General features: G+C 38.1%; 2 protein-coding genes across 2 annotated transcripts; one reads left to right on the plus strand and one right to left on the minus strand.

Annotated features, from left to right (window-relative positions):
• Positions 1–6,254: 6,254 nt before the first annotated feature.
• LOC103441796 (11-beta-hydroxysteroid dehydrogenase B) lies at positions 6,255–9,839 on the plus strand. Its single transcript, XM_008380496.3, has 6 exons — positions 6,255–6,736; positions 7,112–7,304; positions 8,402–8,487; positions 8,618–8,749; positions 9,023–9,187; positions 9,345–9,839. The coding sequence occupies exons 1-6, from the start codon at positions 6,554–6,556 to the stop codon at positions 9,663–9,665; spliced, it is 1,080 nt and encodes a 359-aa protein (XP_008378718.1). The 5' UTR covers positions 6,255–6,553; the 3' UTR covers positions 9,666–9,839.
• Positions 9,840–11,266: 1,427 nt separating this feature from the next.
• Positions 11,267–15,268, minus strand: LOC103441842 (cyclic nucleotide-gated ion channel 1-like). Its single transcript, XM_008380554.3, has 8 exons — positions 15,249–15,268; positions 14,392–14,451; positions 13,793–14,282; positions 13,435–13,638; positions 13,027–13,307; positions 12,698–12,809; positions 12,083–12,331; positions 11,267–11,806 (listed from the first exon to the last, which is right to left on the minus strand). The coding sequence occupies exons 1-8, from the start codon at positions 15,266–15,268 to the stop codon at positions 11,267–11,269; spliced, it is 1,956 nt and encodes a 651-aa protein (XP_008378776.2).
• Between the last annotated feature and the right edge of the window lie 582 nt (positions 15,269–15,850).

The raw sequence follows: 15,850 nt of genomic DNA on the forward strand, positions 1-15,850 counted from the left end.
TTGCCCGAATGCTTGATGAAAGTATGTTGCTGTTGCCCGATGGAGCTACAATCTTGCCCGATAGGCTGGACATCTTCTATGCTGCAATATGTTTAGATGTTGTCAATCATATGTGGGGCCTTATGTTTGATCTGGCAAACATATTTGAAGTATTCTTGCCACAACTGATGTAGCTTCAATGATATGTTACCAAGGTTGCTGATGTTGGGGCTAACCTGGTAGAAAAGGTTGAAAGAAACATTCCTAATGATGACCCAAGAAACCCAGCTGAGATTGGTGACAATGTTGGGGATATTGCTGTTCTGTGGGCATCATTGTTCGTTTCATCACAACCCTTACTGGTTCTCTGCCATAACCATGGAGAGTGTGGGAAGTGACGTGCTAAAAATAGATGAAGAAGTCCGCAGGTAGTTCAATATTATTCCAGGTCTCATGGAGGGTACTGCTAGGCCCGACTGTGTTACCTGTGTCAAGATCTCCACTAATGCATCCATCAAGGAGATGATTCCACCAGATTTCACCCTACACATCCCGCCTGAGCTCCGTGGCAAAAACCGAAATTCACATAAAACCCGTTGTTTGGTGACATGGATAATCATGCTGTTTGGACGTTGCGGAGAGGGTGAGAAATGGCAGGAGGCACAAGCAAGAAGGATGAGTCGGTGGTCCTGAACAGCACCAATGTTTTTACAGCGCTCGGGAGCTTGAAGAACTGAAGAAGAGGGGGCTTGAAGAACTGGAAGTAGTTGTTGTTGAGCTAGGATACCCTACCAAAATTGAGACACGTAGCCAAGATGTTTCCAGTGGTGTTGCCCAAGAGAATAGAGTAGAGAATCAAAAGGTGATGTAAGCAAAAAGGGGGATGCCACTAGGGAGAGCAAAAGTGCATAAAGAAGAAAAGAAGGACAACGCCATTTTGATGAATGAGATGATAGGTATGACAGAGGCCGCAGTCCCAGCCTTGTCAAGGTGTCAAGATATAGAGCTGTAGTTCTGAGAGGTGTGGCAGGGATCTGCTAACAAGTGGAGATTCTGGTGTGTTATTTGGAGTTTCTACAACCCTTTCCTTTACTTTCTCTTTCTTTTCTGTCCCATTTTGCCGACAAAAGGTTCTTTCCTTACTTTTTTATTATTTCTTTCACTCTCTCCCTTTTCCTTTCCCCTTTCTTTCTCTTCTGTCTCTTCCGTTCCCTTCTTGCCCGAAAAGGTCCTCTTCTCTTTCTCCCTTTTTCTTTATTTATTTATTTTATCTTTCTTTTCCTTTTTCTTTTCTTTTCATTCCTTTCTCTTTCTTCTTATCTCTTTCTGTTCTCCTTTGCCCGAATGGGCCCTATATATGTATATGTATTATATTTATACTATATCATATTATATAAAGTAAGGCAATTAAAAGTACTTTGCTGAGTGGGCTATTATATATATATATATATATATATATATATATATATTATATTATATTATATCATATGAAAAGAGGCAAAAAAGAAAAAGAAAAGTTGCCCAAGTTTCTCTCTTCTCCATCTTTTTTCTGTGTTTTCCAGTTTGCCCGACTTCGGCCCTTTTTCCAGTTTGCTATTTTTTGTAACCAATGAGGATGCTTCCATGTTTTTTGGTATCAACAAGAAGAAGCACAAGCCATGCAACATTCTTTCCAATGCTAGTTGTACTACCAATTGCCTTGCTCATCTTGCCAAGTTTCTCAACGACAAAAGGATCGAAGAGGTAGACGTGCCTCTTCCTTTGACATCAATCCTGGCAGCATTGGGGTTGTAAGTTTCACAAATTTTGCTCAAATTTGTAAAACTTGGGGGGCACTGTTTGCACTCAAAATATACCCATTTTTACTTATTTGGGCAATTTGGGTAAAATATGGCATTTGGAGGATTAATATGCAAGAAAGCTAACTTGGAAAGATATTTAGATGCAAGTGGAAGGGTTGGACACTATAATATTGTTCTTCCAATTTGTTTTGGTGGTGGAGATTTGTCAAGCATTGTTTAATCAAGATACATGCATGTTTGGCAAGTAGATGGAAAGGCATCAGCAAGCTTTCGGGCAAGGAACATGTGAAAGAAGCCAACTTGCTTCTTTTAAATGTTAGTTTATTACAAGTGGGAAAACATGTGCTAAAAACATGTGGTGGATATGCAAATCCCTTTTTAATATTATTTCTACATGCAAGTTGGCAAAAGGAAATGCAAGCTGCCCAAGCTTCTTTCGGGCAGGTACAAAACCTCAGGAGGAGGGTTTCCTCCAGACCTCTATAAAAAAGGAGCAGATGCACAAGGATTATGGACACTCAAAACAACCAATCAAAACTCTACTCAAATTAGCTCATCAGCTTCCTTGTAGACATTTATTTTTAGCCAAGCATCCTTTGCTTTTCTTGTTTATTAGCTCTGCTACTCACTTGTAGTATCGATCTGATTTGTAGCTTTTATGTACTCATTTCCAGCCATATAAATTACAAGCAATCTGCAATTTTAGTCACTTTCCTCTGTCATTTATATTTCCAAGCAACCTTGTCATTTACATATTGTTCTATCTCTCCATATAAGTAAAGTCCTTATTTTTAAGGCAAACAAAGAACATTAATTTGAGCAACTCCCACTCAAATGACACAATCTCTTGATTTGAAGTCAAAAGGCGCAACCTCAATCATTCAAATCCCGTCTACTAGCGGCATCTAGTAGTGGCACGCCCGCACCCACCAATCTCGTATGTGAAGTAAATCCCCGGCTTGCCCGCAAGGCCCCATGGCAGATTTAGGGAGTGAACACCTCCAACTCCGATGCTCGTCACTGCCACCATGTCCAACCCTCTCCTCCTCAAACCCCTCCACCTCAAACCCAACAAACCCAGAAAACTCAAAAACCTATCTTCCCCCTACACTCCCTCAGTTGCTCCCTCCGCCCAGCAATATCGATTTGCCACCAACATAAACCCCACATTTGTCATGGGCACGAGGTACTAGATGGCAATGCACTTGTCGTCCTGGTCACCACGGGCAAAGATGAGGCCATTCGGGGTGCAGTGGGCGGAGAAAGGAGGGTGGGTCCACTTGTCGGGCTCGACGGGGATGGAGTCTAGGAAGACGGAGGGGAGAGAGGGGTGGAACCCAAGCTAGGTAGGGAGGAAGGGGAGCTTGGATTTGGATGGAGTGGAATGGAGGGTCTGAATTTTGAGGTTTAGGGTTTGGGTGATGACGATGAGGAAGGCGACGGGGGTGTCGTTTTGGTGGTCGGAGTGGACCCCCGTTTCGGAGAGTAGGTGGAGGAGGAGTGTGAGGAGGAGAGGGTTGGACATGGTGGCGGTGAAGAGTATCGGAGGTGGAGGGGTTTACGCTCGATGAAGGTGAAGGGGGTCGGGAAGGGAGGGAGAAGATGGGTTTTCTGGGTTTGTAGGGTTATTTTTTATTTTTTTTAATTTTAATAATTTAAATAGGGTAAATATTATTATATTTTAAATACATAAGAAATTATTTTTTTTGTCACGTGGCATAAATTTGATAGCCACGTCAGCACAAATGTGGATCCCATATTTGCCACGTCATCACTTAACAGTTTACTTAACAGATTTTTTAACGGATGTATGAAATTGAAATAAAATGATAAGTAAATGTATGAAATTGAAATGTTTTAAATATGTTGTAAGGAATTGAAATTGACCCCAAACCTGAGGGGTAAAATGTAATTTACCTTATTTTATTTCACTCTTGAAGTGAAGGTGATGTTCATTATCTTATTATTATTAGTAGATGAGTTTAAGTTTTGAGATATTTTACTGTGAATAAACACAAATTTTAAAATTTAAACTTATTTAATAATAATAGGTAGAATGATAGGCATCACCACCACTTAAATGGTCAGCAAAAATGCAGCCATTTTCTTTGAAAATATTTTTGCTCGCACCTCCAAACTTTTAAGTGATAGAGAAATATTTCAATGTGCCGGAAACACGGTTTAGTATACTATGTCAAAAATAAAAAGAAAAACCTGTATAAGTTTACAAATAAGTTGAACTATCCTCTATATGCTAGTTAATTTTAGGATGGAATCCAACTTTTTCAACACCATGTAAAAGAAGGCTAGTTCAATGTATTAACCAAAAGTGCTTTCATTGACTTGCAAAACGTAACTTTATATCCAAAAAAAAAAAAAAAAAAAACTTTTTATTCTACAATCAAAGCAAACATATGGAAAGTTGATTCTTCCATACAACCAATTACAAAATTTTCAGCCAAGGAAATTGAGGATATCGTTGACTTCCCAACAATTAGACCCTCTCTTTTCCCTTCTTTGCATACAATTTGTCAGATTGATGTGCATTTGCAAGCATATTAACTACCGACATAAAACCTCCATTTGTACAAAAGGAGTACCGATGGAAACCTTGGGAGGTTTGAGCTAGCTGTACGTAGAGGAGGAAGAGACAATTAAGGCAAGGAAAGTAAGCTAATTTTGCTAAACTCAACTTTGATGGTTCTGTGGTTTCTGAGTTTGCAGCTGTACGGTTTATTATTAGATTTCATGTCAGCGCTCCTCTTGTGACGACGGTTGAGCCTTTGAGGCCGGTGAATGTTCATGTAGTCCTCCATGGAGGATTCAAATGAATGAAAGTCTCTTGGACTTTAGCCCAGTGGCGAAGCCACGTGAGGGCGAGGAGTGGCGGCCGCCACTCCCCTCGCCGGAAATGAAGCCCAGGAGCGAGTACCCGCCCCTCCTCTCGCCGGAAATGAAGCCATGTTTTTTGCTGCAGCTGCACAAACGCTGCCCGCTGTTAAGGCCCGGGAGGGGTCCGCCCCTCCTCTCACAGGAAAACATGCCCATAAATCATGGTTTGCTGCCCCATAGCACCTCTGGTTTCGCCGGATTGCAGCTCACAGTTGCTACAACTGCAGCTGTTCTTCATGGCTGCGCAGGGAAGGGAAAACTTGAAAAAAAACATTTAATATTAAAATAAGTGAAACGGTGTGTTTGGGCATCTGGGCTTAATTTGAAAAACAAATATTAAAATATGATGGGAGGACCACTTGTCCCCATTACCTCTCGGCTTCCTCCCCCAAAGTTTTTATTAAAATATGATGGGAGGACCACTTGTCCCCATTACCTCTCGGCTTCCTCCCCCAAAGTTTTCCTTTTTTTTATGCATGTATGTATAATGGACCTGTTGGGCAATGCCATTGGAATGGCTAAAGAGCACTTTTAGTTACATCTCCCATAAAAATTTACATCTTTCTAAGTTCTCGAAGTGCTTTTTGTCAGATTATTCTTCTGGAAGTTGTTCACGAAGCATTTAGATATTGAATAAACTAATGAATGCACTTTTAGGCTTTTAGCGTAAACACACTTATAAATGAGCATAACTACTTTTTACATAGTTCAATCACCAACAAATCGTATATCGCTAGACTTATGTTGACAAATTAAATCCAAATCAAACGTTTAAAAAAGAATCAACTTAATCAATGATCTAAATTTAAATTATGACAACACATTTTTTTGTGGTTTGTTAACCCATTTCTCTCTTCTCTTTTCTTTTTTTTTATTTATTATTCTTGTATGTATTTTTTGCCCTCTTTTTAAAACCCCAGCATATTTATCTTAAACTCTCACATTATCTATAAATGTTGTATTAATTTTTTAAAAATAATGTAAATATCGTGTAATGCTTATTTTACAATAAAAGACATTTAAATCCATCTAGGCTCCTACCTAAATCTCGCCTAGGCGCCTAATTGGTAGGCCCCAGTCCGCTGCCTGACTAGCGCCTAATGTTTTTTAGAATCTAATTCTTACCAATTTAAGCTTCTTACATGGCTTTGATCTTACCGTTTACAACCGATTTGGTGGATAGACTGTTTTCTGTTATGAATATTGATTCAAAACTTTGCCCTCTCCAATGTGAAGGCAACCGTTTCGATTGAACCTTGCACTTTTTTGAATTTCGCCCCTCCCCTCGGCAAATCCTGGCTTCGCCACTGCTTTAGCCTTAAGATATTTTTAGAGGAGTAAATTTTGTTGCGAATCAACTGATAGGTTTAAAGCATACGCTTTCTTGGAGTTGTGTTTGGCTTAATTCTCTTACTCGTGGTGCAAAAAATGCCTTACATTTTGATAACCCTTGCAATGTTGCCCTAAGAACGTTCTATTTTATTTTATATTTAAAAAAGAGAAATAACCAAGTGAAGAGAACAGGTGTCCGGACCATGGTGCTACATTTCATCACCAAATAGCAAAGTTGGAGCAGCACAGACTCATGCAGGAAAATCCAAAAATCCTTCCATCCGTCACTACATGAGATTGCCACCAACACGTGCCCTCCTTGCATGTAATGATATTGGTGTTGAAGTTGATCATCATCTCTGCCACTGCCACTGCCCACCGTATTATTTCAAACTCATCAACTCCGCTCTCTCTCTCTGGATCTTATCTCTTCCTATCTGAATTTGATCGGTCACATTTTGGACCAGCATCGGTTACAAAACAAAAAAGAAACAAAGCTGTTGTGTGTTTAATTAGGGTTAACCAAGGCTGTTTGGCGAACCGAACCGATGGATTTGTTTAACTCGGTGCTGAATTGGGTGGTGCCACCGGCAAGTTTAGTGATGCTGGCGTTTGCTTGGCCAGCGTTGACCTTCATCAGTGGTTGTGAGTGGCTTTACAATTTGTTCAACAGTGAAATTGTCGAAGATAAGGTGGTTATAATTACAGGAGCTTCTTCTGGCATAGGAGAGGTAATTATAAGTCCCCTATTACCAATAAAATGTATGCATCAATTTTGAAGATCATCCTGTTTCAAGCGAATTTTAAATATCGGTTTTTATGAAAATATCGACAATATGATATTTAATATTTGATATCGCTAACTGTCGATGAAAATGTGGTCCAAAACGTGAAATTTTTTACTCTGAAACTTTGTAGCAAATGTTTATCACCTAATAATGCATGTATATTACATATTAACTTTCTAAAACACAGTTAACCTTACAAGTATATGATAAGAGTAAGAGGATACAATGCAGGAAACAGATACGTTGGTAGTTTGATAAAAGTGGTTATGTGTGTGTGTGTGTGTTTGTGTGTGTAAAGCATAAAAGTTGTAATTGCAGCAAATTGCATACGAATATGCAAAGAGGAGGGCGAATCTTGTACTAGTGGCACGAAGAGAGAACAGACTGCGTGTGATCAGTGAGAATGCAAGGCTTATAGGTGCAAAGCATGTCATGATTATAGCCGCAGATGTTGTAAAGGAAGAGGAATGCAGGAGATTTATCAGTGAAACGATAAGCTTCCATGGCCGAGGTAAGCGCCACCCAATTTTTCAGGGAGAAAATTTGTTATTTAGAAAGCCATGGTTTTAAAAACAAAAGTTTTACACTTGAAATAACAAATGGGTCATAAGCATTACTGAGTGGTCTGCAGATTTATAAAATTATGTGTACATTTATATATTATTATTTTCACAGTTACCTTAACTATGAAAGCTACAGCCACGCACCGAGCAGTTAAGATCGAATTTAACTAAGACAGATGCGGACTAATCAGTGCTTCAACCCTATTTTGGTCGTGGACTTGTGATATCTTAGATATATATATATATATATATATATTTGTTTGTCTAAAGAATGCAATTGTTCATGACTTCTAGTTATCCATTTTGGCAAAGAACTCTATCGATAAACTTCATTGGGCGGCAGGCTGGGGCCTAGCGCCTAAATAGCTAAGCGGAGCCTAGGCAGTACTTAAGCGGATTTAAGTAAATCTATTATATTTTGTGTAAATAAGTTTTGTTTATACTTAAAATATATATAATTACATCATAAATTCCAAAATAGAATGACATATATATATTATGAAGTATTGAAATATAATGAAAACATGGGGAACAAACATATAATGTGTGTTCATTTAAGTATTCAACAAGTCTCTTTTAATTTATTGAAAAAAAATGCAAAATGTAAGTTATCTATTTTCTGTTTGGGTCGCAACCTAGGCGGGTTTGGGCGGGCTAGGCGTGTGTCTTAGCAGGTCTAAGCGTCATTTCTTAATTTTCAAACGCCTAGGTATTAATTGGGGCGGTGGTCAGCTGCCTAGCACCTAGGAGATAGTAGTAGGGGATTTTTAGAACAATGGCTTGTAGTTGTTCCTGAGATATCGCGAAAATGAATGTTTATAGTAAGCTGAATAATGAACAGTGGTATTTGTTTTATGTTAATTTCCTACTAAGCTGAAAACAACAATTCTGCAGTTGCACTCTTATGAATTTTTATAATTACAAACTAAATTAATAGGTAATTCTTTCATGGTCTTTCCATATGGGATGAATTTTGTGCCTTCAGTGGTGCCATGATGTTAGTTATGATTACAAAGTAGTTATTTTGATTTCTCTGATTTTGCAGTGGATCACCTTGTAAATACAGTAAGTCTAGGACACACATTCTACTTCGAGGAAGTTACAGACACGTCTGTCTTTCCCCTTTTGTTGGTACGTATTGCAAAGTTGCATGATTAGAAGTCCAAATGTTTGCACTAAAATTCTAAAGCAAATTGCTCTTCCTTATGTGGAAAATTATCTATCGATGAGGTATTGTGGTTATGAACATCTTTGTTCTCAGGATATAAATTTCTGGGGGAATGTATATCCAACATATGTTGCTCTTCCTTACCTACGTCGAACCAATGGAAAGATAATTGTTAATGCATCAGTTGAGAGCTGGTTACCTCTACCGAGAATGAGTTTATATGCTGTGAGTATATAGTACTTAATCAAACATTTCATTTTACTTTCGGAAGATTGGTCAAGTATATTAACATTTCAAAATGAGAAATATACATGGAACTAGAATTGTATATATTTCATCGTCAAATTAGAATAATCCAGTGCTTAGGATGCATTCCTTGATCCACCAAATTTCCTTGACAAACTTATTTAGGACAAATTTCTGTAGTCGAAGTAACTATGTTGAAGACCTAGCAATCGTCAATTAATTACTATCCTTTTGTTGTGTTTGAATCACTAGGCAGCAAAGGCAGCTCTGGTAAACTTTTATGAGACCTTGAGATTAGAAGTAAATCATGAGGTAGGGATAACAATTGCAACTCACGGATGGATTGGAAGTGAGATGACAAGAGGCAAGTTCATGCTAGAGGAGGGCGCCGAAATGCAATGGAAAGAAGAAAGGGAGGTACTGGTTGGTCGATGGCTTTGATATTTCATTATGTTAGCCCAATGAGGCATGCGCCATTGCTAGTTGCTCTGGTTTTCAAACCCAAAGCAGACAAATTAAGAAACAGTACTTCAAATGTGCTATATATAAATGAAACATATTTATATTGTTGTAGGTACATGTAATCGGTGGGCCTGTGGAAGATTTTGCCAGGTTGATTGTAGCTGGGGCTTGTCAAGGAGATTCGTACGTAAAGTATCCAAGCTGGTATGACATATTCCTGCTGTACAGGGTGTTTGTGCCTAATATCCTGCATTGGACATTCCGCCTCATTCTTCCAACGCACGGTGGAAGGAGGACTTCCCTTGTGGGCACCGGGGGGCCTATTTCTGAAGGCTATGGAAGGCCTTTGTTGGAAGGCACTCCTCCAAGGAGATTTGTTGGTCCCAACACAATTTCCCAACAGAGTCCCTCACGTCCGCTAAAAATGGAATGAAATTTATAGCATTTCTGGGAAAGTAGCTATGTTAGTAGTCTCTTCTAAGAAATCATGGTTGTTGAACTTGTGTTTTTAGCCGCACGCGGAGATTTTTAACTGTTAAACAAAGTTATTGCATTCGATATGTAGTTCATGTAATAATCCCTTCAGTGTTAATAAATTTCATAGAGAATCCCCTGTGAACATGTGGCCTTAAGAATATTCTGAACAATTTAAGTACTTTTCACGTTGTTAGATTAATAGGTCATGTAGTGTTTTTGAAAAAGTCATTGGTTGATCACCCGAGAATGAGGTCACATAATACTGGGTTTTGGGATAACTTTGGGAATTTTTTATTTTTTTTAACAAACAATATTATCTACACTAAGGAAGAGGAGGTGGGTGTAGCTTCATAATGAGCTAGCAATAATGTGGTTCAAGCTCGTCTTTAGTCGAGAATCGAACCTAAGACCTCTCACTTATAAGTGATTAGGAATACCAACCTTGAGATTCTATAATCTAAACCAATTGATCCATATCTGCTGCTAAGGTATAAGAGTTATGTATGGTTATTGAAATGTAGTCTCATCACTTTTACTAAGCGTTTTGACATGTCATTTTAATTTTGTGGTGAAGGTAGTCTCATTAGGCCTCGTTCGATAGCCCATATAAGGGATCGGAAAGGATAAGTAATATAGACCTGGGTGTTTGGTGCAACTATATAAAAAATAGTTGATGAGTTGACTTGACAACATGCATTGGATATGGAACGAGACAGGTTAATATATGAGCAAGACAAGGCTAGAGATAAAGCAAAGGCGAGAGAAAGAGAGTTGAATCAGCAAGAAGGGCAAGAGGAGAAGGATTGGAAGATCATGTCCTAACACCTCGATGGTGAATCTCCTGAAGTGAAAAAAATCGCGTCATGAGAAGAAGGTTTCCTTGGAAGATGTGGAAGTTCCATACATTGAAGACGGACCAAGCCACACTGATTTTATCCCCTAGCTTAAAACTAATTATATTTGTTGTAATGCTATGAAATTTCATAGTATTTAAAATTATTTATTGGAATTAGACTTTAATTATATTTGTTGTAATGTCCACATTCATTAAAAAATTAAAACATATATTTATGAACACTAATCGCCTTTGCCTTTGCCGTTTTTCTTTCCAAACGAGTGAACTTGCACAAAGGCAATTCCAGTTTAGAGTGAATTGTAAAGGCAATATTATTGTCTTTGCCCTCCAATTGCCATTGCTCTCCACCAACTGGTGGAGATACTCTTATTAAATAGGATTTCAACTTGAATTCGGGGTTCCACACTTCTACTTACAATTTAAGTACTTGTTTGGTATTAAGGTGTTTTTATAAAAAGTGGGTATAAAAAAAAGCTGAGCTTAAAAAAATGTTTGGTAAACACTTAAAAACAACTTATTTTCACAGTTTTGGGTGAAAAAAAAAGCTAAAAACATGAAGCAACAAAAATGAGCTTATTCTCACATCACAGTAGAAGCAGTTTTTTTTTTCTTCAAAGCATAGCAATACCAAACGAGCCCTAAGTACATAAATTTACCAGCAATTAAGGCATTTACCCAGTTTGAAGTAAGATTTACAAGGCCTAGAAGGGGGTACTAAAATTTTGTGATTTTCCACCTTCGTCAATCAAATACAGGGGACTTATAGCCGAAGACCTTCTCTTTACCCGATTGTGGCGCCATGCTGCTTGAATGGAAGTAGCTGCCAGCAACTCCTCCTGCGAGCTTGGCATCTCCTTGTTGAAATGCCACCAAAATTTAGAGACTAGAGTCTTCAAGTCGTTGGCCATTAGAGCAAATGCTTCCACTTTTGTGTGAGCCTTAACAATTCTGGTAGAGATGGGTATGTCAGAAAAGGAGGTACACTTTGATGCCCAATCTAGCAATTCTTCGCCACAGAAATCGCTTTTCGTAAGACAGCGAGTTCTTAATGCCAATCCACTTGATCTTTCAATACTGTTATTAGATGTATAGGTCCATACGATGCCTTGCGTGATGAACAACATCTTGTCAAGTAGTTCTCCCTCTCGAATCATATAACTATCTTCATTATATGTAACTGGCTTAAGATTCTCACAAATTACCTTCAATACTTGTTCATCGACAGTTTGCAGCATAGGCACCTATATGCATTAGGTACAAATACAGATAATAAATTAATCAAATCACTTGTCACGAGCGATAGCATTAATGCTATTTAGACATGCTTGTAAGGGCGTCTACCAGTATTAGAAACTGCATCACCAAGTGTGTCAGATTGCGTCTAAATAGTATTACTCATATCATTATATATATATACTCGTACGGTCAGCTAGCCTTGAGAATTTATTGTGGGAGAATTATAGCCTTGTTATTGGCCCTAGTTTCCTGATAGAAATTAAGAGGAACATAGAACTTACGTTCTTCAGCATGGCCAAGCACAGATGGTACTTGATGTTGTTCTTATGTTCCAATGGAAGAATAGAGAGCATATTCACCACATGAATTTCTTTGTTTTTTTCAAGCTTTCGTTGTAAGTTTTCCATGAACACCGTCTTCAGTTCCTTAGGGAGGCCATTCCTAGATAACCATAATTCTATTTCTAGATCTTTCATTTTCATCTTCTGTCTTAGCTTCTCTGATCTTGTAGTTGACAACTGCATATACGTCTATTCCACAACAAGAGAAAGGTACTTCGTCAGTTCGTTAGTATTATGCAAAACTTCATTTTTTTGGAATCAGGATCGATAACACAATGTTGTATCACAATGTGGTTAGAAGAAAGGGACTCAATCGGTGTTACTATATGAGTCGGAGAAAAAATGAACGACACCAGTAAATTTATTTCTCCGAGAAGGGGTTAAATCATGTTTATGGACTCATCACCCATACCAACATAATCCTTCAGTAGAAGTAGCCATTTCTGGTACAAACTCAAACGGATATAGCATTTCATCACTTATATCCATCAGACATATATATATATATTTTCCAGGACAAAAAGTGATAATTCTAGATATATATCCAACACCAACCTGTAAATTTCCAATGAGATATAAGAATAGTAGCAAGCCAGTTATAGAAATAGAAACCGCAAAGAGGTTTTCCCATGCATAGGTACTAGTCTGTAGGTTTTGACCAAGAGAACTGCAAAATTGAAGTCGAGCAAATATTTAAAAGATAACATATATATCTGAATCTCTAATTTCAAAATGCTCAAAGTAAGAACATATCACTTGCCGAGCAAGTAATTACTTGTTTATGCATTTGCTTGTTTTCTGTTTCTGTTAATTTTCTTTTTGTTTTCTACTCAGTTTAATATACATTTATGTAAGATCAAATCATTTTATAGATATGTGCAAACCTTAGATTTCTCAGACCCCACCAGAAACATTTCAAGAACTTTTGTGGATAATCTTGCAACCCCAACACATCAGATTGAATGGCTTCATGAAATATGCCAAAATCAAACACTGTTGCATTTGGTTGATTTATAGGGCATAATTCATTTAGAGACGTCATATTTCTATACGAACTGTCATCACAGTGAAAAGTACTAGGTTTGCATCCAATTTTTGCACAAGCATACTGCCAGCAGGCCGTTACTCGTTGAACAGAAAAAAAGTACCAAAAGGCTCCGAGTACCTAAAAATAACACCAAGTACGTACTAAATTAATTAATTAGTCACCGGACTATAGCTACTTTAGTTTAAAGCAAATTTTAAAGCTCAAGTAGTTAACCAAATATAAATTATACAAGACGGAAGCTTACATGACTAGCAAGGATGTAGAGAAAGAAATTGAATACACCTTTAACCCATATCTCTACGCTAGGATTCTTGTTGAGATTTTTGCACGATAAGTAGATGCGAAGAACCCGTGGCACATATTGCAATAGAACAAGAGAGCTCAGAAACTTCCTTGTATTCAAAGAACCTGAGCCCCTCATTTTTGAAAAGAAAATCAAAATTACTACCTGCAGATGTTACATTAATAAATTAAGCCAACAGTTAGTTAACTTGTAGCACATGTTCGATCAGTTAATCCACTGACTTGCCTTCAAAATATATCAATATATAGGTAGTTAACAAGCAGAAAACATTAATTCAAGTAGGCGATCTCTTTCTTACCTGTGGAAGGGGAAGAATACATAAAATGTCAATCGGGATGGATGACTGCAAAATCTTTTTGCCAAGTACCAAACCACCCATTCGTTTCAAAGAAACTGTATAAGACTTTACTTTTGATGCCCTAGAATATGCGTCAACTTCAGAGAGCACTAGTGTTCTAGATTGAAAAATAATGTGGACTATATAAGATAGGTCGGTCATTGATCGTAACATAAGAGCGGCTGTCTGCAAAGTTTTGTCCAATTGAAGACACTTGCCATCCTGATTGATGTTTGGAATGTAAAAGAACAAAGGATCCAACGAGACTGCCAAAACGCATGATATAATGAATATTATGTTCCACATTGGATCGAACGACCCTTGTGGATGAAGAATGTCCTTGATTAATACTGGCCAATATTTTTTACTCCGGCTATGTTCTTCATCGAATAATTTCACTGCAGCTTTTCCATTTGCAGCAACATCTAAACTCCAAGTAGGTTCTGGAGTCCTGAAGAAGACACGCCAAAGGTTGAAAAATTGCACTCATAATATTCTTGATACGAAATAAATTCAGAAGTAATAAAACAAGGTGAAATCTTAGATTGCAAGAAACTGACCTCACAGCCACAAAAAAGGTTTTATCTTCAGTGTTCTTCATAACTAGAGTTACTTCATGGCTATCAACAACAAAAAAAAAAAAAAAAAGAGTTACTTCCGGGCTGTCTACAACTCAAGCTTCTTGTGATTCAACATATTGCTCGCAATGGACTTTAAATTAATGGTATTGTGTGTGTGTGCGCGCGTGTGTAATTTTGTAATTGTAGGGAAATGACAAGTCTGATATGAATTGAGCTTTCAATAGGAAATTTCTTCGAATTTATGATTTCGGACCTCGGTTTCGCCAAAAAGGTAATAATTAATACATTTGCAAGCTAGCAACAACCAAAGAAGAGTGTAGTTTATAAATACTATGTCAACTTTTCGTAAGCTAGCTAGCAAAGTCTCTCATTCTCCAAAAGTTACCATGTCATCTCAGCCGGCTAGAAGCAAAAAATTAACACGACAAACAAATAGCATTCAAAACATATATTGCAGGCGGAAGCATTACGGTGGCCTTCACTTGTGTAGATAATTAAGGGGTTGAGCAGAGTAGAGGTGACGATCGATGCAAAGGCGGTGTTATCCATGTCATTCGTTTCTTGGATCCTCGACAACATATAACAAAGCCTCTCATGCCGGGGCAGTTTTTTGTTAGGATTTAGGCAGCGGCAAAGCCACGAATAGTCGAGGGGAGGGGTGAAATTTAAAACTGTAAAAAGTCCAGAAACATGTAGACAATCAAATCTTTTTAGATGGTAAGCAATATTAATGTTGTGAGGATCTCGGAAATTCGTGAATCATATCTGTTTACCGTACATCGTGCGGTCAGAAATTATTTTAAATTATTTTATTTAAAATTGAACACAAATAATACCTGACGAAAATTGACCGCATGATACAATGGACGGACACAATTCACAGATCCTCGGGAACCTCACAAAGAGGATCCTGTTGGATCATTTTCTATCATGTTTTCCATTCGTCCTCTCCATGTAAGTTTCAGCACTCTCTCTAGCTCTCTCTCGTTTTCTCGGTCTAAGTTTCAACTTTCTACAACCAACATGCGGCATATTGCTGAAGGGCAGCAACAAACCTTCCAAAGACGACCACAAGTCCTGCTAGAAAGATCATAGGGGACTAGGTATTTAAAAAAAAAAAAAAAATTAAACGCAGCAGCATCAACGCGGCGCTGCAAACCAGAAGCAGAACTAGATTCCAACAGGCTCAAAATATCAGAGGGGCGGAATCCTCCCTCTCAGTGGCAATTTCCGATGAGGGGAGGGGCGGCTGCCCCTCCTTGTCCCTCTGTAGCTTCGTCACTAAGTTTAGGTACCATTTTATGGGATCAATTTCAGCTAACTTAATTGGCTTTTTGATATCGGGACAGCTAATGCTAATCTATGCATTCGCCTTCAGTTTTACCAATAATATGCAGCTCAGCATCGACCAATGCCATTTGCTAGAGATGTTTTGAAC

The sequence above is a fragment of the Malus domestica genome, chromosome 08, assembly GCF_042453785.1.
Source record: "Malus domestica chromosome 08, GDT2T_hap1".
NCBI classification, from domain to species: domain Eukaryota; kingdom Viridiplantae; phylum Streptophyta; class Magnoliopsida; order Rosales; family Rosaceae; genus Malus; species Malus domestica.

Excerpts from the sequence above, each read along its gene's own strand:
- LOC103441796 (XM_008380496.3), top strand. The coding sequence starts at position 6,554 with ATGGATTTGTTTAACTCGGTGCTGAATTGGGTGGTGCCACCGGCAAGT. Across the intron at positions 8,488-8,617 it reads CTGTCTTTCCCCTTTTGTTG|GATATAAATTTCTGGGGGAA; the intron begins GTACGTATTGCA and ends CTTTGTTCTCAG. Across the intron at positions 9,188-9,344 it reads AATGGAAAGAAGAAAGGGAG|GTACATGTAATCGGTGGGCC; the intron begins GTACTGGTTGGT and ends ATATTGTTGTAG.
- LOC103441842 (XM_008380554.3), bottom strand. The coding sequence starts at position 15,268 with ATGCGGTCAATTTTCGTCAG. Across the intron at positions 14,452-15,248 it reads ATGCGGTCAATTTTCGTCAG|CCATGAAGTAACTCTAGTTA; the intron begins GTATTATTTGTG and ends TGTTGTTGATAG. Across the intron at positions 12,810-13,026 it reads TGGGGTCTGAGAAATCTAAG|TTCTCTTGGTCAAAACCTAC; the intron begins GTTTGCACATAT and ends TCAATTTTGCAG.